Raw genomic sequence first — 21,292 nt, 5'->3', positions numbered from 1 at the left:
ATCTGTTTCCTCATCTGTAAAGTGGACACACTGGACTAGATTTTTTAAAGACCTACTTCAGCTCCTTAAACCCTTTTTTTCCTGCCAAAGGCCTATATGACCTTTTGTTTTTCTCTTTGTAATCATCTACCTCCACTCATCCATCCATCAAAATACCAGTTTCAAAACAGGAGGGTGTCTGTCTGTCTTGCCTCACTTTTTTTCCATGTCTGGAATAACACTTTGCCAAAAGCAGTCCCTCAGGAAATTCCAAATCTAAGACACCATCAGTTGAAAGACACCATTATTTTATAACTAAGGAAAGAAAATGCTTCCAAGTAATTGTAAAATAGCATCGATTAAAGAGCACATTACAACATCAGAAATACTATGTGAAAAAAATGCATCTTAGAACTGATGAAATAATTTTTCATTGATTCTTGTTCTTGAGTTCTTTGCACATTTTAAACATGCTTTAAAAAAAATTTCCAATTCTTACGTGTCTGCTTCCCCCTCTCAGGAGTCCATACTCAGAAATTATTTCACTGTTTTTTCCAGTAGGGATCACTCATGCCCTGTGTTGTGACAGTGTGAATTTGTGTTGGCCTTGTCCTGAGGCCTGTGGGTTTCTCCTGATCTTGACAAGTTTTTAGGCAAATTCCTAACCTGGGAGCTTTTTTGCAGAGTGGGGAATCATGGGAATCCAGATCTCACACCAGCATGTGGGTGATTCTTTGTCCCCTGACAGCCCTGGGATGATACCAGCCTTGGGAAGATACCAGAGTTCTTGTCACTTTCTGGACTGGTGGTCTGAGTCCTCCTGTGCCTCCTTTCACAGCCAGGGCCATGTTCCTGGGGCATCAGCTTTATTTAGCACTCACTTCCAGCCTCCCAATTAGCATGAGCCCTAGGAATGATTTTCATGTCTCTGAAACCCAAGCCAGGGTTGACAGCTGGTTTACAGGTGCGGTCCAGTCCTCCCAAGCTCTTTGTCTTTTATGTCACACCACTCCCGGCCACAAGTCACTGTGCGCGCAACATTCAAATATACATCTAGTCTCTTTTTTAGAATTATCAAGTGTATTTTCCTTTTCTCGTATCCTCCTTGTGTTTTCCCTAAGTCCCAGGGAAGCTCAAAACACCCTGTGCAAGTCACAGATATTCCTGAGTGCTTGAGGCTTTAATTTTTACAGTTAGTGCACTGGGATGGAAATCATCACTCACTTAAGAAGAACGCATTAAGCAACACGCACGTCAAACGTCATGCTAGACGCGAGAGAAATAACAGCTAACAAGATGTGCTCCTTGGCCTTGAGAGCTAGCAAGAGTTTTACTTGAAAAGTTTGCCTATTTAAATGTTCCCATCTTCATTTAGTTTCCTCGCCCTCTGAAGGAGTTTATGCTCCACCCAAGGTTCTGAAGAAGATCTGACTAATGGGCAGTAATTTGGCTTCATGGATTTTCCTTTTGTCTTTCACACAGCTGACCAAGAGGAGGAAGCTCACCCTGAATACAAATTCGGAAATGAACTTTCTGCTGATGACTTGGGTCACAAGGAGGCTGTTGCAAACAGTGTCAAGAAGGTCAGAGTCTCGGTGTCCCTCTTTTCATGATTGTCAAGAAGTAGTAGCTAGTAGTTAATGAATTTTAAAAATGTGACAACCACAAGAAAATAAAGTAGCCTATAATTCCCCTTCTATGTTCGGTGACCAGAATCAGTATCTTAATGCAAGCTATGCATAATAATAAGTTAGAAAGGACTTTTGAATTGCTCATTAGCCATGCCCAGTGTTGACCACCACCTATTTGTCCAGTATCCTTTAAGTAATATCATTTATTGCATTATTGTAGGTGAATAGGGAGATGACAGCAGCAACCTGGGAACAGAGGTTAGCCTGTTGACCCACCCGATTATCTCAAGCAAGTCCTCATTAGAAAACCAGTCCCACCAGTTAGATATCTCCTCTCCCTCGTAATGTAGAATAAACATGGAAGTTTTTCCATCCATCCAACTGTTTAGCCAAGAAAAATGGCCATTATGTACCTACTGTGTGCAAGGCATAGTCTAGGCCATAACAACCCCAGAAAAGATCAAAACAGGCTGTTTCTGCTCTCATGGAGCTTATAGTCTGATGGCAGCTTATTGGAAGGGAATAGGAAACAGACAACAAACCATCAACTATATGATTACAATTTGTGAAAGTGCTAGTATGAAACTAAAAACGAGGGCTAGAATGGAAAATCATGAGGTTGAGGGAATAAGGACACCAGAACCCCAAAGGTCAAGAGGAGCCAGCCATGCACAGAAGTAGAGGAAGGGCCCAGCTATGAGATAACAGCAACAGAGACACTGAACAGAGTGGGCTGAGTGAGGGGCAGAGGGAAACAAGATGAGATTGTACCGGCAGGTAGGAACTAGATGATACAGGATTTGGGAAGCTACTAGGAGAAACTCAAATGTTAATTCAAGTGGAATCTGAAGCCACTGAAAATGTTTAAAGAAGGGAGCAATGCAGCCTGATAGGAGTTTTTAAAAACCACTCCGTGTGACCGTATGGAGACTGGTTAGAAGGGAGCAAGAGTGGACGCGGGAAAAGCAGTTAGGCCAGGCTGTTGCACTTAGCCAGACCCCCAAGGCTTAAACCGGACAGTAGAAACAGGACTGAGTGGGTTCAAGGTCTACTGAGGAAACAAAAATGATCCAACTTGCTGATGGACTGAAGGTGGGCAAGTGAGGAGGAAAGATAAAAATGAGATGACTCTCTGGGTCTGAGTCTGAGGAGCTGGGTGGACAGTGGGGAAGACTGGAAGAGAAAGAACTCAGTGTCTCAAGTGGGACAGGGTCTTTGAGGCCAGTGAGGTACTCCAGGGGCAGGCCGCCTAGGCACCTGTAGCCTTGACCCATGACACTGCTTTCATTTCCTACCTGTGTTACCTCAAGTAAGTCACTGAAGCTCCCAGTGCCTCGGTTTTCTCAGCTGCAAAATGAAGAGGATAACATCTATCCCGTTGGTCTGTTGTGAAGAGTCGATGGGTCTAGAATATGTAAAGAGCTCCCGGTGGTGCCTTGCACATGGTCATCCCCATTAAGGCATTCATTATTGCTGCTTTATTATCATTTTCATCTTCACCATTGTTGTGAGCATCATCATCGCCTGTATCTAGAATTAGAGGAGAGGTGGGGCTGGAGATGTAAACTGGGAATTCGGGAGATAGGATTTAAAGCCGTCGAAATAAGTGAGATGATCCATGGGAAGAGGCAGAGAAGGCAGGCCGGAAAAGAAGAGCAAGGTATGGCCCAAGAGGTAGGAGGGAAATAGATGAGATCAAGGAAGCCAAGAAACCAGGGGGGAGACGAAAAGAAAGGTGGTTTTTTTTTTTTTTTCCCCCTCCAGCTTAATTGAAATATAATTGACACATAACATTGTGTAAGTTGAAGATGTATGGGTGATGATTTGATAGATTATGAAATGATTATTTCAATAAGGTTAGTGAACATATCCATTGCCTCATAATTACCTCTGTGTGTGCGTGCGCGTGTGCATGTGGTGAGAACGTTTAAGATCTGCTCTCTGAGTAACTTTCAAGTATACAGTAGAATGTTAACTATAGACACCATGCTATTCGTTAGATCCCCAGAACGTACTACTCTTGTAACTAGATGTTTTGTCCCCTTTGACCAACACCTCCCCATTTCTCCCACCTCCTGGCCCCTGGCAAAGTGGTTGGTTTTTGACCACTGTTGATAAACTCACTAAGAAGACTCAAGAGTGTCCATTGCTGGCAACATGGAGGTCATTCGTAACCTTGTGAAGAGAAGTTTCAATGGTGTGGTGGGGGCCACTGAAACAGATGTGAATGAGTAGAGACTATACTTTTGAGAAGTTTTGCTATAAAGGGAAGCAAGAGTCAAGGGAGTGTTATTTTTAGAACGAATGAATCTGGAGTGTGTTTGCAAACTTTTGGAAATGGTGCTGTAGAGAGGGAGAGATGAGTCTTGCAAGAGAGAGAAGGGATAACTGCCTGTGAGTTCCTGGAGAAGGTCAGAGTGGATGGTATCCATGGTGATGTGAGGGTGTGGTCTTTGATGGGGGCAGGGATTCTTAATCATTGAAGACAGTGGATGAAGATGCCAGTAGCTGCATGCATTTGGTAGGAGTTGAGAATTGGAGAGTGTTTGAAAAGCAAAGCCTAGGGAACACTTTGATTACACCCTCCCTCTTCTGATAGAGAGTATTGCCACTACTTGGAGACTCTTGGATGCCTACTAAGACTCAGTGCCTACCTCGTTGCTATCTTACCACATAAAGCCTTTATCAGTACCCACACATGAGTGTTGAATCGAGTAACCGTTCATGCTTGCCTGCCCTTTTCAGATCAGGAGAGGTGGCCACATCAAATTATTTTCCAAGCCCCATGATGAAATAATTAAACTACTGTAAGGAAACATCTAAATAGGAAAGACCATCAACAAAGGAGGGGAGATAATATTAAGATTTCTTTCTCTGGTATGTAAGTCAGGCTGTTGTATCTTTCCAGTACTTATTTTGTTGATGGCTTTATGTCATCAATGATTTTCCACCTTCACAAATAAATACAATAATAAGCTTACATATATTTAAAAAAAAATATATATATATATATGGCTAGTAAAATTGGGATTTTGCCCTTTAGAGAAGTAAACAAATTATTATCTTCCTCTAATTTAGGCTTCAGATGACCTTGAACATGAAATCAACAAAAAGGTAAGAAAATCGTTACCTGGTACAATTTGTTTTCATTACAAAATACCATATGTGCCCCTCTAATATTGAACAGTTTGTATTAAATGATGTTACCTCTGTCTCCCCCTCCCACCTCACCCCATGGAATGTCAGGCTTACTGTTTATCATATTCACATGCTTAATGCATCTAATTACAGGAGTCTTCGAAAGAATTATTCACAGTGATGAAGTGATTAAATCCTGATAAAAATCACAAAACTAGGGCAGGTGAATAAGATGATTTTCCTTAAAAAAGTGTTTAGTGCAGTCAGGCCCTTAGTTGGCATTAGAGATTTCATTCCTATAATAGGAGTGCATAATCATCAACACATTGAATTTGAAAATAAAAATGACCTAATAGGTCATCAGATGTTCCAGCATACTAGAAAGGTGGTCTTGTTTCCAACTACACTGGCATTTTAAAAGATCATTAGTTAATTTCACACTGCAGGCATTCTAGGACTTTTATTTGCTGTTCTTAGATATTGACTTTATTACAAGTTGAGTTAAATTTTTAATTTCTTTTGTCCTCTTTGACATTCTTCATGATACCACAGTGGTTTTATAGAGTAAATGCAAATGGTTTATCATGGTGTTGAGACTGGTGGCCGTTGCAGGCAGAAATTTGCCTTGTAATTTGACTCCCATTCTTCAGAGCTTCAGAACATCATGTCTGGCTATCTGTGGGGCCCTGTCTTATTTGGAATGATACCCTATCTTCTTACTGTCTAAATAGTGAGTTTGGAATAGTTACGGGTAAGTCTGATCTCAATCCCTCCCATGATGTTCATGAACTGCTCTTCTAGAATTTCGGCAGCTATTGAGGTCAACAAAGCAGAGGTTGGTGTTTGGTCACTGCTATGTATTAGCTAAGTAGCTGTGGCCAAATTGCTTTAATCCTCAAGGCCCCAGTCTTCTCACATGGTCAGTGGGTGGGACTCTAATCCTTACTCCACATGATTACTAGCAGTAATGAAGTTGTGCATGCAGGAATTCAGCCCAGTGCCCAACACATGGTCCTGGTGTTACTTACCATCATTAAATACCCAAGAAAGCAGTCAGACATGGCCTCTGCCCTTGTTTAGGTGAACAGGACATATAAAGAAATGACTAAAAATAAAAACAAGTTACATTATTTGATTATCTCAGGTTTTTATTGGTGAAATCAGTTTGAGGATTTAGTCAGATTGTTAAATCATCAAATAAGACAGCCTGACCATTTTTTTAAACTAGTCCATTCCTGTAAATAGTTCATAGGAATGGACTAAGTGGTTCATCTACCTGTATCAATCTATGCAGGAAATTGTGGCACAAAGTGGAAAAACAACTTCAGTGTGTGTCAGAATCCCCTGGAGGGCCTGTTAAAACATACATTCTTGGACCTCATCCTCCAAGTTTTCCAATGAAGTAAGTCTTCATTGGGTTTTCAAAGTTAGCTCTCAACAAAATGTGGATCATTTTTGAAAGTATTATTTTTGTTGTTTATTTCGTTCCGGTTTACCAAGAAATAAATCAAAATAATTTGCCTCTATGTAAAATAATGCAATTTTGACATGTCCTCTGTAGTGGCTTATCAGATTATTTTCAGAATAAGCTTTTTTAAAAAGTACCATAAACTGCTTATGTATGTGGCTTAAATTCTAGACCAGTATTAAGCAAAGTATGGTCCCCAGACCGGCCCCATCATTAGCACTTAGGAGCTAGAGGAAAGGAAATACTTGGGCTTCCCCCCAGACTCACTTCATCGGAAACTCTGAGGATGAGGTCCAGGAACGTATGTTTTAACAAGCCCTCCAGGGGATTCTGATACACTCTGAAGTTGTTTTTCCATTTTGTGCCACAGTTTATGAAATTATAAATGATAATAGTTGCTATACATTTCCATAGATTGCTGTGAACCTCAGTTTACTTTCTTGACTATTTTAAAGTCCTTTGGCAATCTTAAAAAAATGTGAGAGAAGGCTTATATTTTGTTATTATCCCCTTTTATATTATTAGGGGCTATAATAGACATGAACTTTTTTTTTTTTTTTTTAAGTAGGCTCCGTGCACAATTTGTGGCTCGAACTTATAACCCTGAGATCAAGAGTCTCTTGCTCTACTACCTGAGCCAGGCAGGCACCCCTAGACAGGAACTTTTAAAATTATCCTAGTAGCAAAATTGAGGAAGAAAGGGTCTTTATCTTTCAATTTGTGTGTGCAAATCATCTTTAGTGAGGATGTCTGTAGCATGTACCTGTCCCACCGAAGTCCTCAACACGCATATTCCTTTCATTGTGCTTGTAGGGCCTGGTTACTGTGGAAGATGAACAGGCATGGATGGCATCTTATAAATACGTAGGTGCTACCACTAATATCCATCCATATTTGTCTACAATGATCAACTATGCACAGCCCGTAAAGTTCCAAGGTTTCCATGTGGCTGAAGGTAACACCAAAGGTTAAATTCTATTGCCTTTTTTTGTCTGCTTCTCTTTTATTATGCTGATGAGCTGTGGTCTGACTTGTCCCCATTTTTCTTTTCTGGGCACGGGCCCTGTTCCACCTCACCCTGTTTTGCATCACAGACTATGCATGTAGCCTCGTGTGTCCTTGTCATGCAGAGGCATTGCCTTGTCGTTCCCTACATCATCCACAGGGTGGCTCTGAAAGACTGGATTTCTTAGCACTAGGAGAGCTTAGTATCTCTTCTTGCATTCGATGTATTTTCCTAAGACCCCTTTTAATCAAAAGCGACCTCCAAAAATGGGTACGGTATTTTTAAACTTTCATGACCCTTTTTTGGGCTGGAGAAGCCACCATCGGTCATCATATATACATACCTCAGGGGTGGCTGTGTGGGACGTATATACATAATTTGTTCAATGACTCCAAATTTAATCCATCAATATTTAAGTCAGCTGTCTCTATCCACAGGACGTTAATGAAAGTAGGAGCTAGTAATATGATGACAGAACATCAGCCTCCAAAGCCTCGTGATTTGGGATGTAATTATATTTATTGCTTGTCTTTCCACAAGGTTGGATGGGAGCATTGCTGAGTGCATCTTTATTTTTCTTTCCAGAGCGCAATATCCATTATAACATGTCTTCTTTTAACGAGTCTGTCGGTCTGGGCTACTTGAAGACACACGCAATTGAATTTGTGAAGTATCCTTATGTAGTGAATGGAATGAACGGCTGGTGCACTTTGGGTTTGGCAGGAGTCTCTAAAATAGATAAATGGCTAATAGATAATTGTGGGTGTAGAGCTATTTAAATAATATGTGTGAAAGACCACAGCAACTGTGAAAATCTGCCCAAATGTGAGTTGTTTTTTATAGTCTACACAGTGAACTCTGGTTTTTCTCCTCGGCATCATTCATAAATGTGAAATTTGCTCTCTTTTATCTATGTGTTTCTCATTGTCGGTCTAGACCTTTGTTGTTTGTTTATTACTTCTGGAATACTCTTTCTTCTGCCATTCTCCTTAATAAGTTACACAGTTATAACAAACGGCAAATGAGCCGCATTTACCCCAAGGGAGGCCGGGTCGATTCCAGTAATTACATGCCTCAGATTTTCTGGAATGCTGGTTGCCAGATGGTTTCACTGAACTATCAAACCCCAGGTAGGAACTGATGTCCAGTGACCTCAAATTCCAGGAGAACACTTTGACAGGATGGTGCCAACAGTTGCCATCCAATGGCCGTGGGCATTTTTTTTAAAGGAAGCAGACATATGGCAAAACAATGTGATGTTGGATTTATGTAATGGTGAGATATGAAAAGCCAAAAATAAAAGCCATAAAAAGGGTGGAAGACAAAATATTTTGATTTAAATTGAATTTCCTCTCATAATTACCACAACTAATCTGCCAAACATTGTCCCCTTTTCCAAAATATTTCTAATTCTTCTTCTTTTTGGATCAAACTTATCTTCGTTTCCAGAGACGGAATTAAATGAGAAAAAAAATTTGAATATCTCTGTACAGTAACTATGACTCATTTCTCCTTTAGAAAGTACCCTTCCTCTGTTAACATTCAGTGGGTATCAGTAACACAGCACCTCATCATAAAAGTACAGAATATTCTAGAGTAGACTCCACTAAAACAGTATGTAAGGATTTATATATTCTTAGAGGCACTAATCCATAACTTGGTCCTCCAAAGTGTACTCAAAGGCAGGCTTCCAATATATGATCTTTTCCCCTCCCTGGAAGGAGAGGAGTAAGTTTTTAAAATGCATAAACGATTTTATTTTTAAGTTTTTAAAGTCTGTTTAAGAGCCGAGGATCACAATTTTAAGATTAGAGGTAGAAGAGTACTGGGCTCTAGTTATTTACCTAAAAGAGGTAAGAAATATGCCACAAAACCGATTCACGTTCTGTGGTTAATTCCATAGCCTGGTCCTTAAAATTGGCAAAACAAAGCAAAACAAAAACTTCTTGCTCAGTCCTTTGCTATATGAGGGGTGCCTCCCATGTTTCCTGATTTGGGAGGGCATTTTCCTTTTCTAGTCCAGCCACCATACTTTGAGAGTTTCTATCCACCTTGTTCCCTATTATCTGGACTGACTGAAGGGTCTTTTGACTTCCATCCCTTTGCCATAAAGGTGGCCTTGATCGTACTTCCCTCCCCTTGGGGGCTCCTTCTCAGGGACCAGAAGCTGGAGTCAAATGTCTGCACAGCATCCGCATCAGTCCTTGTTATACTGAACTTTGACCAGATATCAGTACAATCCCATAGTATTTCTAGCAGAAACCAAATAAAAGGGTACTGCTGATTTTACTTTAAAAAGGGGGGGGGGGGATGGGAGGTCAAGTTGTATTTTCAGTTGTCCATCCATTATATGGATTAAATGATCCTAAACCAGTTTATTCACTAGGTCAGCTTATGTTTTATTCTATAACATTAGGATCAACCACAACATGTTGAAGAAAGAAAAAAGAAAAATCTACCAGCTTGTTCTTTTTTTTTCTTTTGCTAATGAAAAAAGAGAAGATTGTATCCACTTGCAAGAGAAAAATCATAAACCATGCCATAAACCAAACCATAAACCATAAACCATAAACCAGTGTAGAATGCTCCCTAAGTCTAAAAGTAGGAACAAGCCACTAATTTTTCCATGATACTACCTAGTTTATTTTTTATTGTTTTATTTTTTTTATCAAGTTTGTACTCCTGTGACCCTACTGGATATCCCCAGCCTACCCTTCCTCTGTGAACATAAGGCTCATTCTCCCCAGTTGGACATCTATACTCTCAACACTAATTGAACAATCATTTGACTCATATGTTGAATCTAATTTTTAAAGCAATTCTAGCATGATCTTTATGAAAACACATTTTATGTTTGACTTCAACACGAGATGATTTCAACAGGGAAGAGAGTTGTGTGCTCTCAACAGACCCCATTAAAAAGGACCTTTCAGCCTAGGATCAGTATCTGATTCCCATTGTTTAAAATCACCCATAGCGGTCTTCCTTGTCCAGGGAGATGAGATGCTAAATTATTTTTGTCTCTTGACAGATTTAGCGATGCAATTGAATCAGGGAAAATTTGAGTATAATGGATCATGCGGGTGAGTAATATGATTTAAACTGTTGTCACCGTGTTCCTGAACTCCATACTACAGCTGTAATGAAACTGTGTCGTTTTTAATTAGGGGCTGCTCAGTTTAAGCTGAGTTTGAGGGATGGGAGAAGAAACAATTGAAATCCCTAGATAGATTATTTTTGCAAGTATACATTCTTTATCTACCCGGTTTGCCAAGCAGAATTTTCCAAAAAATAAAAAAATTATAAGTTAAGCAGTTTATCATGCACACTCTAGAGTTTAATTCTCTCACTTTAAATTCAAGGGTCTTTATAGCTACGACAGATAATGATCCCTGATCATTTGGACATTAATGGGAAACATAGATAATACATATATGTATTTTGCCTAAGACAAATAGAGGAATGAAGCTGATTTAGTATGTAATGAAGTTATGAGGGTCAATTTGAATGTAATACACCTAGGAAGAAAGCTTTGTCCTGTCATGATTCTTTTGCATGTCTTGTAAAGAGCAGTTATCAAAAAATAATGCTATGAATATTGTTCTAGTTTACTTAACTGGCATTCTTTAAAATCTGTGAACCAGGGAGTGAAGTAGGAAATGTTAATTTCCTAATTTCATAATGTGGAACATGGAAAGGTTAAGTGAAAATGTGAAGTTCTGTAGAGGAAAAACCGGTGTGGGTGTGGCCATTTTTTTCTCCATGCGTCTGTCCCCAAGCCTCTAAATTAATCCAGTGGAATGCCATCCCATCCATAATACTGTCAGGAAATTCTTGGCCTCCCTGGTTGAATACCTCATTTTTATCACTAAAAACAGCCAGTCAAAATAACATTTTTCAGCAGTCGTGGGTTCGGAGTGCGCGCTCACCCCCCCTTCCTCCTGCCGGATGGTCCTCTGCCCATGCACCTCCACCCATGAGTGACTCACTGCACATATAGCTGGCACATGTGTTATGTTTTCCTCTGCTGTGTGCTTTGAAAGAAATTAAAATCATACACCGTAAAGTAGTATGTTATATGTCAATTACAGAAAGAAGTAACAACTACGTAGTTCAAAAGAAAACCGCTAAATACACATTTTAGAATTTTTAAAAAGATTTTTATTTGAGAGAGATTGAGAGGGAGCAAGCATGCAAGCAGGGGGGAGGGGCAGAGGGAGAAGCAGACTCCCCGCTGAGCAGGGAGCCAGATGCAGGACCCTGGGATCATGACCTGAGCCGAAGGCAGACGCTCAGCCGACTGAGCCACCCGGGCACTCCCCATGTTTTAGAATTTTTTAAAGCTCTGTTGTTTAATGCACAGTGTTCATCACTAGGAGATGGTGCACATAAACTGATGGATGGGCCCCCCCGGGCAAGCTGAGGCAGCGAGGCTGCAGGGGACAGCGCTGGAGTGGGGATGAAAGCTCAAGGCTGAAGCCCAGCCTTCATGGTTCATACCAGACACACCAGCCCTGGTGGGGCTCCCTCCTCAGAGCCTTCTGTGTGGCCCAGTGACGCTAAAGTTTGCCTTCTTTGTCTCAGCTGTCCTGCAGCCAGTACTTCCACAGGGAGGGGGACTGTTTCCAGATCAAGAGGTCCCAACAGGAGTTGTATGCGTGCACTCCATTTCGCTGCAGGACTTTCTATTTCGCCCTGGTTCACACGATCAGTGTCTCCCTTTATGCACCATTGCTTATTTTAAAATATGTTCCCAGACAAGGACAGTGCTACCGGAGCCTGAATTCTGTGCTGAAGTGCTTGAGTGGTGTGACGGAAAACCTAAGTCCTGCCAGAGGGGCTAGAAAAATAGGATGATTCAGTGGGGCAGCCCGCCTTGAAGAGGCATTGACAGTCGTGTTCAGTCATGTGTCGCCAACCCCCCACCCTTCCCTTTTCCTCACCTGGAGGCAAAGTTCATCGCCCACGATGGAGTGGTCATAGCTGGTAGATACAGGGCTGGCCACGCAGGTGCATTTCCGTGGAGCAAGGGCATCTAGGATGCTCTGGCTTTCACTACATTGCCCTTGTTCACCCACCCACCTTCAGGGACTTGTTAGAAACTCCTTGTTGGCATGTCTGAGGGCTGGGCGTCTGTGAAGAGGCCTTCCGTGCCTTTTAGGCTTAGGGTGGCAAACAGTAGCTGTGGCATAGAGAACATCAGCGTTGCAAAGCACGTGGACACCCTCTGCACCCATCAATGCTAATAAAACATTGGGAACCTACATGGGAATCCCTGTCTGCTCTCTGGGCCGATCTTTTGGGAGGCCGTGCCATTGGGCTCAGTAAGTGTGATTTTTAGTAGGAAAGTGAGCAGTAGTTTATGGCAGACTCCTTTGTAATGGTATAAAAATGGGAGGCATGTCTATAATTCCTAATGAAACAAGATAGAGCAAGTTAATTTCTCAAGTCTGCATACTTTCAGAGGAAAGTGGGGTGGCTGATATCAACATAGTAGGATGATTTATGATTCAAAGACGCACACTTTTTGTAGAAATTTCTCGGGTTGCAATATGTCTCAAAATCCATGACCTTATAATTTTAATCAGCCATTTTGCTTTCCTGCTGGTAAAGAAGATAATGGAGTGTTGAACAATTGATGCCATCTTGGGTGTGATGAAATAGGTTGTCCTTCCTATTATGACCCCATCCTCTGACTCTTGTGGCTCCGGTCCACCCACCTAGCTGAAGGCCCTTCTTCTCTTCCTCTCTTGCCTTCCGAGATCCTACAAAGCCACAGAAAATCCTTGGATCCCTTCACTTTTCATTGGCTTTGGCCTCTGCCCACGTCCACCACACAGACCTGGATGCTGGGAATGCATTTCTTTTCTGTACCAAAAAACACCAGGCAGGACCAGCTACATAATTTGCAGGGCCCAGTGCAAAATGAAAATGAAGGCTTCCTTGTTCACAGATTTTTAAGCATTTCGAGACAGTGGCTGCAGAGCATTAAACCTGAAGGCTGCCTGCTTTGGAGAATTGGACTCCGGTTTCTTGCCCCTTTCCCCTGGTACTTCTTATTTTGGATCAGTTCACTTTCTCAAAGATAAGTTTTCTTCTAAGCAGATATGGAAGGAGGGAACATGGAAGAATGTTTTTGACACCAGGAAATCTTCAATATCACAATTTTGTATTTTTGGTGAGAAGGGTCCCTTCAGAAATGGCTGCCAGGAATGGAGAGTACGAATCTCCAAAAAAACCCTGCCCCTGCTGCTCTCAGGAGGCAGGATCCCTCATTCCACGCAACTGGAACCCAAATGCTCCCTCTCTTGTGACAGGCAGAACCATCATCCATTACCTCCGCTTGGAGCTAACGTCCCATACTTTGCCAATGCTGGTAGGCTTCACTTGAAGTAGTATGTGTAGTATTGTAGTTTCTCATCTACTTTCCAACCTAAGGCTTCGATTTTTGCTGTATCATCCTATTTTCCAGTGGCTAACACTAGCCACAAAAAAGGCCCAAATCTCTGTAAATATAGGAAACCATCTCTTTTGTGCAGTTAGAGAGATTTTAAATTATTATTTAGGGTTGCATTCTCTTGGAGACAGGAGAAATTTCAAAATCATCTTTAATATTTGAATGATTCTGAAAACTCTCTATATCCTTGATTTAAAAATCAGTGTTTTCCCTTGGAGGTTCTTTACTGATGATTACATCTAAGTTGAATGTGGGGTTATTTTCTTTAACACTTTTCTTGTTCAAACTTAGAAGATAGCAATGAATGACAAGTTTGTCAAAACCACAAAAATGTGACTTGGAATTTTTCTTTAAGGAGTAAAGTCATGCCCCAGAATTCTTTCTGGTTGGATTTTAAAAGATAATAAATTTTGACATCATCTAGAGCTAAAGTCAGTAAAAGTTCATGCTCCTAAAGAATAGGAAAGACTTACTTGATCCCTCTAATTTTGATTCTTTTACACTTAAAAGTAAACTCTGAGTTTTGGGGAAAGTGCTTTTATTGTCCCTTATCTGCTGCTCATATTAGTATGGAATTTTTCTATCTGTGATTATAGTCCTTTCTAACAAAAAAAATTCTTAGATGAAGTTGTCTGATACAAGTTCAGGGCAGTTATGGAATCTGACGGAGGTCTGATTATGTGACTGTAACCAAAGGGCATAAGGAGCAGACATTGTGTAGTTGGGTCAATTTCAAAACATTTTCCTTACCTCAAATAGAAGACTCATACCCTTTAGCTATCACCTCCCAGTATCCCCTGCTCCCTGTTCACAGCCGTAAGCAACCACCATCTATTCTTTGTCTCTCCGTCTTTGTATATTATACTGCACATTTTATAGAAATGGATTCATGTAGTATGTGGTCTTTTGTGACTGGCATCTTTCACTTAGCATTATGCTTTCAAAATTTATGTTGTAGCACATATCAGTACTTCATTTCTTTCTATTGAGTAAATTCCCATTGTGTGGGTATGCCACATATTATATATCCATTCATCTGTTGATAGACATTTGGATTGTTTCCATCTTTTGGTTATTCTGAATAATGCTGCTCTAACATTCACATGTAAGTTTTTGTGTAGGTATATTTTCATTTTTCTTCGATATATACTAAGAGTGGAATTGCTGGGTCACATGGCAACTCTGTTTAACTGAGGAACTGCCAGACTGTCTTCCAATGCACTGTGTCATTTCACATTCCCACCAACAATGTATGAGGGTTCCAATATTCCTACGTCCTTGTCGACCCTTACTGTTATCTGACTTTTTTACTCTAGCCATCCTAATGTGTGTGCAGTGACATCTCACTGTCATTTGGATTTGCATTTCTCTGATAACTAATGATACCAAGCATCTTTTCATGTCCTTATTGGCCATTTGTTTCTCTTATTTGGAGAAACGTGTATTTGCATCACTTGCCCATTTTTTAACTGGGTTGTTTTTTGGGTTTTTTTTATTTTTTATTGTTATGTTAATCACCATACATTATATCATTAGTTTTTGATGTAGTCTTCCATGATTCATTGTTTGTACATAACACCCAGTGCTCCACGCAGAACGTGCCCTCCTTAATACCCATCACCAGGCTAACCCATCCCCCCACACCCCTCCCCTCTAGAACCCTCAGTTTGTTTTTCAGAGTCCATCGTCTCTCATGGTTCGTCTCCCCCTCCGACTACTCCCCTTCATTCTTCCCTTCCTGCTATCTTCTTCTTTTTTTTTTCTTAACATATATTGCATTATTTGTTTCAGAAGTACAGATCTGTGATTTAACAGTCTTGCACAATTCACAGCGCTCACCATAGCACATACCCTCCCCAATGTCTGTCACCCGGCCACCCCATCCCTCCCACCCCCCACCACTCCAGCAACCCTCAGTTTGATTCCTGAAATTAAGAATTCCTCATATCAGTGAGGTCATATGATACATGTCTTTCTCTGATTGACTTATTTCACTCAGCATAACACCCTCCAGTTCCATCCACGTCGTTGCAAATGGCAAGATCTCATTCCTTTTGATGGCTGCAGAATATTCCATTGTGTCTATATACCACTTCTTCTTTATCCATTCATCTGTCGATGGACATCTTAGCTCTTTCCACAGTTTGGCTGTCGTGGACATTGCTGCTATAAACATTGGGGTACACGTACCCCTTCGGATCCCTACATTTGTATCTCTGTGGTAAATATCCAGTAGTGCAATTGCTGGATCGTATGGTAGCTCTATTTTCAACTGTTTGAGGAACCTCCATACTGTTTTCCAGAGTGGCTACACCAGCTCGCATTCCCACCAACAGTGTAGGAGGGTTCCCCTTTCTCCACATCCCTGCCAACATCTGTCGTTTCCTGACTTGTTAATTTTAGCCACTCTGACTGGTGTGAGGTGGTATCTCCTAGAGGTTTTGATTTGGATTTCCCTGATGCCGAGCGATGTTGAGCACTTTTTCATGTGTCTGTTGGCCATTTGGATGTCGTCTTTGGGAAAAATGTCTGTTCATGTCTTCTGCCCATTTCTTGATTGGATTATTTGTTCTTTGAGTGTTGAGTTTGATAAGTTCTTTATAGATTTTGGATACTAGCCCTTTATCTGATAGGTCATTTGCAAATATTTTCTCCCATTCTGTCGGTTGTCTTTTGGTTTTGTGGACTGTTTCTTTTGCTGTGCAAAAGCTTTTTATCTTGATGAAATCCCAATAGTTCATTTTTGCCCTTGCTTCCCTTGCCTTTGGCGATGTTTCTGGGAAGAAGTTCCTGCGGCTGAGGTCGAAGAGGTTGCCGCCTGTGTTCTCCTTTAGGATGTTGATGGACTCCTGTCTCACGTTTAGGTCTTTCAACCATTTGGAGTCTCTTTTTTGTGTGTGGTGTAAGGAAATGGTCCAGTTTCGTTCTTCTGCATGTGGCTGTCCAATTTTCCCAACACCATTTGTTGAAGAGACTGTCTTTTTTCCATTGGACATTCTTTCCTACTTTGTCAAAGATGAGTTGACCATAGAGTTGAGGGTCCATTTCTGGGCTCTCTGTTCTGTTCCATTGATCTATGTGCCTGTTTTTGTGCCAGTACCATACTGTCTTGATGATGACAGCTTTGTAATAGAGCTGGAAGTCCAGAATTGTGATGCCACCAGCTTTGCTTTTCTTTTTCAACATTCCTCTGGCTATTCGGGGTCTCTTCTGGTTCCATACAAATTTTAGGATTACTTGTTCCATTTCTTTGAAAAAAGTGGATGGTATTTTGATGGGGATTGCATTGAATGTGTAGATTGCTCTAGGTAGCACTGACATCTTCACAATGTTTGTTCTTCCAATCCATGAGCACGGAACGTTTTTCCATTTCTTTGTGTCTTCTTCAATTTCTTTCATGAGTATTTTATAGTTTTCTGAGTACAGATCCTTTGCCTCTTTGGTTAAATTTATTCCTAGATATCTTACGGTTTTGGGTGCAATTATAAATGGGATCGACTCCTTGATTTGTCGCTCTTCTGTCTTGTTGTTGGTGTACAGGAATGCCACTGATTTCTGTGCATTGATTTTATATCCTGCTACTTTACTGAATTCCTGTATGAGTTCTAGCAGTTTTGGGGTGGAGTCTTTTGGGTTTTCCACATACAGTATCGTATCATCTGCAAAGAGTGAGAGTTTGACTTCCTCTTTGCCGATTTGGATGCCTTTGATTTCTTTTTGTTGTCTGATTGCTGTGGCTAGGACTTCTCATACTATGTTGAAGAGCAGTGGTGAGAGTGGACATCCCTGCCGCGTTCCTGACCTTAGGGGAAAAGCTCTCAGCTTTTCCCCATTGAGAATGATATTCCCTGTAGGTTTTTCATGGATGGCTTTTATGATATTGAGGTATGTACCCCCTGTCCCTATATTCTGAAGAGTTTTGATCAAGAAAGGATGCTGTACTTTGTCAAATGCTTTTTCTGCATCTATTGAGAGGATCATATGATTCTTGTGCTTTCTTTTGTTAATGTATTGTATCACGTTGATTGATTTGCAGATGTTGAACCAACCTTGCAACCCAGGGATAAATCCCACTTGGTCGTGGTGAATAATTCTTTTAATGTACTGTTGGATCCTATTGGCTAGTATTTTGGTGAGAATTCTTGCATCCATGTTCATCAAGGATATTGGTCTGTAATTCTCCTTTTTGATGGGGTCTGTGTCTGGTTTGGGGATCAAGGTAATGGTGGCCTCATAAAATGGGTTTGGAAGTTTTCCTTCCATTTCTATTTTTTGGAACAGTTTCAGGAGAATAGGTATTAATTCTTCTTGAAATGTCTGATAGAATTCCCCTGGGAAGCCATCTGGCCCTGGGCTTTTGTTTGTTGGGAGATTTTGGATGACTGCTTCAATTTCCTTAGTGGTTATAGGTCTGTTCAGGTTTTCTATTTCTTCCTGGTTCAGTTTTGGTAGTTGATACATCTCTAGGAATGCACCCATTTCTTCCAGGTTATCTAATTTGCTGGCATAGAGTTGCTCATAATATGTTCTTATAATTGTTTGTATGTCTTTGGTGTTGGTTGTGATCTCTCCTCTTTCATTCATGATTTTGTTGATTTGGGTCATTTTTTTCTTTTTGGTAAGTCTGGCCAGGGGTTTATCAATCTTGTTAATTCTTTCAAAGAACCAGCTCCTAGTTTCGTTGATCTGTTCTACTGTTCTTTTGGTTTCTAGTTCATTGATTTCTGCTCTGATCTTTATTATTTCTCTTCTCCTGCTGGGTTTAGGCTTTATTTGCTGCTTTTTCTCTAGCTCCTTTAGGTGTAGGGTTAGATTGTGTATTTGAGACCTTTCTTGTTTCTTGAGAAAGGCTTGTATTGCTATACACTTGCCTCTTAGGACCGCCTTTGCTGTATCCCAAAGATTTTGAACAGCTGTATTTTCATTTTCATTGGTTTCCATGAATTTTTTTAATTCTTCTTTAATTTCCTGGTTGACCCATTCATTCTTTAGTAAGATGCTCTTTAGCGTCCATGTATTTGAGTTCTTTCCGACTTTCCTCTTGTGACTGACTTCTAGTTTCAAAGCGTTGTGGTCTGAAAATATGCAGGGAATGATCCCAATCTTTTGGTACCAGTTGAGACCTGATTTGTGACCTAGGATGTGATCAATTCTGGAGAATGTTCCATGGGCACTAGAGAAGAATGTGTATTCTGTTGCTTTGGGATGGAATATTCTGAATATGTCTGTGAAGTGCATTTGGTCCAGTGTTTCATTTAAAGTCTTTATTTCCTTGTTGATCTTTTGCTTAGATGATCTGTCCATTTCAGTCAGAGGGGTGTTAAAGTCCCCCACTATCATTGTATTGTTGTCAATGTGTTTCTTTGTTTTTGTTATTAATTGCCTTATATAATTGGCTGCTCCCATGTTCGGGGCATAGATATTTACAATTGTTAGATCTTCTTGTTGGATAAACCCTTTAAGTAGGATATAGTGTCCTTCTTCATCTCTTATTACAGTCTTTGTTTTAAAATCGAATTTGGCTGATACAAGGATTGCCACCCCAGCTTTCTTTTGGTGTCCATTAGCATGGTAAATGGTTTTCTACCCCCTCACTTTCAATCTGGGGGTGTCTTTGGGTCTAAAATGAGTCTCTTGCAGACAGAATATTGATGGGTCTTGTTTTTTAATCCAATCTGATAGCCTGTGTCTTTTGATTGGGGCATTGAGCCCATTTACATTCAGGGTAACTATTGAAAGATATGAATTTAGTGCCATTGTATTGCCCCAAGGTGACTTTTACTATATATTGTCTGTGTTCCTTTCTGGTTTATGTTGCTTTAGGCTCTCTCTTTGCTTAGAGGACCCCTTTCAATATTTCTTTTAGGGCTGGTTTTGTGTTTGCAAATCCCTTTAGTTTTTGTTTGTCCTGGAAGCTTTTTATCTCTCCCTCTATATTCAATGACAGCCTAGCTGGATATAGTATTCTTGGCTACATATTTTTCTCGTTTAGTGCTCTGAAGATATCATGCCAGTCCTTTCTGGCCTGCCAGGTCTCTGGATAGGTCTGTTGCCAATCTAATGTTTCTACCATTGTAGGTTACATATCTCTTCTCCCGAGCTGCTTTCAGCATTTTCTCTTTGTCTCTGAGACTCGTAAGTTTTACTATTAGATGTCGGGGTGTTGCCCTATTATTATTGATTTTGAGAGGGGTTCTCTGTGCCTCCTGGATTTTGATGCCTGTTTCCTTCCCCACATTAGGGAAGTTCTCTGCTATTATTTGCTCCAATATACCTTCTGCCCCTCTCTCTCTTTCTTCTTCTTCTGGGATCCCAATTATTCTAATGTTGTTTCGTCTTACAGTGTCGCTTATCTCTCGAATTCTGCCCTCGTGATCCAGTAGTTGTTTATCTCTCTTTCTCAGCCTCTTTATTTTCCATCATTTGGTCTTCTGTATCGCTGATTCTCTCTTCTGCCTCATTTATCCTAGCAGTTAGTGCCCCCATTTTGGATTGCACCTCATGAATAGCCTTTTTGATTTCGACTTGGTTAGATTTTAGTTCTTTTATTTCTCCAGGAAGCGTTTCTCTAATAACTTCCACGCTTTTTTCAAGCCCAGCTAGTATCTTTAAAGTCATGATTCTGAACTCTAGGTCCGACATCGTACTAATGTCTGTATTGAGTAGGTCCCTGGCAGACGGTACTACCTCTTGTTCTTTTTGCTGAGGTGATTTTTTTCATCTTGTCATTTTGTCCAGAGGAGAATAGATGAATGAGAGAACAAAATGCTAATAGGTTAACAACATCCCCAGCAAATATACTCTATACAAATCAGAAAGTACCTGAAACAAGGGGAAAAGAAAGGTAAAGAAAGAGAAAAGAAAGAAAAAAAACAACAAAAAGATAAAAACAAAAACAGAACAAAACAAAACAGAAAAAAACAGAGTATGATCAAATATGATAAGGCTAGTGCATAGATCAGTGCCACACACTAGATTTTGGGCGTATTTTGGTCTGTTAGAAGAAAGTGCCTCCTAAAATTTTAAAGGAAGAAAGACATATATGTACAAAATAAGGGTTGATACAGTGAAGGGATGGAAGATGACTGTAAAGATGAAAATTATAAAAGGTTTTATAAAAGGAATTGATAAGATAAGAAATTTGAAAAAAGAAAGAAGATTTAAAAAGAAAAAAAAGGGAGAGAATGTTATCACGCAGCAGACTAGAACAAAGCCATACACTAGTGATTTAGGGTGTATTTTGATCTGTTAGAAGAAACTGTATCTCAAAATTTTAAAGAGAGAACAACTTATGTATATGCCAAAAATAAGGGTAACTACTATGAAGGGATAAAATATGACTCTCAAAATGAAAAATAACAAATGTTTTTTTTTTAAAAAAGGGATGATAAGATGGTTGAAAAAGGGAAAAAGAAAAATTCAAAAAAAAAACAGTTAAAAAAATTAACTTTGAAAAACTAATGAATCATGGTAAAAAAGCCATGAATTCTATGTGGAGTATTCCTCTAGCCCTGGAGTTCTCCCGTTCTCCCTGATCGGTAAACTTGGTCTTGGCTTGCTGGGTGTTAATGCTGATCTTCTGGGGCAGGGGCCTGTTGCCATGGTCCCCACAT

General features: G+C 40.3%; 1 protein-coding gene across 14 annotated transcripts in view; it reads left to right on the top strand.

Annotated features, from left to right (window-relative positions):
* The window catches only part of PLCB4 (phospholipase C beta 4), a 414,002-nt gene that overhangs the window by 331,314 nt on the left and 61,396 nt on the right, over positions 1-21,292 (top strand). For 13 of the 14 annotated variants that reach the window (XR_003524780.1, XM_027623038.1, XM_027623041.1 and 10 more), the window contains 6 exons: positions 1,462-1,562; positions 4,689-4,724; positions 7,030-7,171; positions 7,808-7,892; positions 8,228-8,352; positions 10,254-10,305. Coding sequence is in view for 13 of the 14 variants with exons in the window: in XM_027623038.1 (XP_027478839.1) it covers positions 1,462-1,562; positions 4,689-4,724; positions 7,030-7,171; positions 7,808-7,892; positions 8,228-8,352; positions 10,254-10,305 (541 nt within the window). In the remaining variant the exon portion in view is untranslated. The remainder of the gene's footprint in view (positions 1-1,461; positions 1,563-4,688; positions 4,725-7,029; positions 7,172-7,807; positions 7,893-8,227; positions 8,353-10,253; positions 10,306-21,292) is intronic. The other variant, XM_027623045.1, reaches the window with a different exon arrangement.

Source organism: Zalophus californianus, chromosome 8, assembly GCF_009762305.2.
Source record: "Zalophus californianus isolate mZalCal1 chromosome 8, mZalCal1.pri.v2, whole genome shotgun sequence".
NCBI classification, from domain to species: Eukaryota; Metazoa; Chordata; class Mammalia; order Carnivora; family Otariidae; genus Zalophus; species Zalophus californianus.
This window is presented reverse-complemented; position numbering and strand designations above follow the sequence as displayed.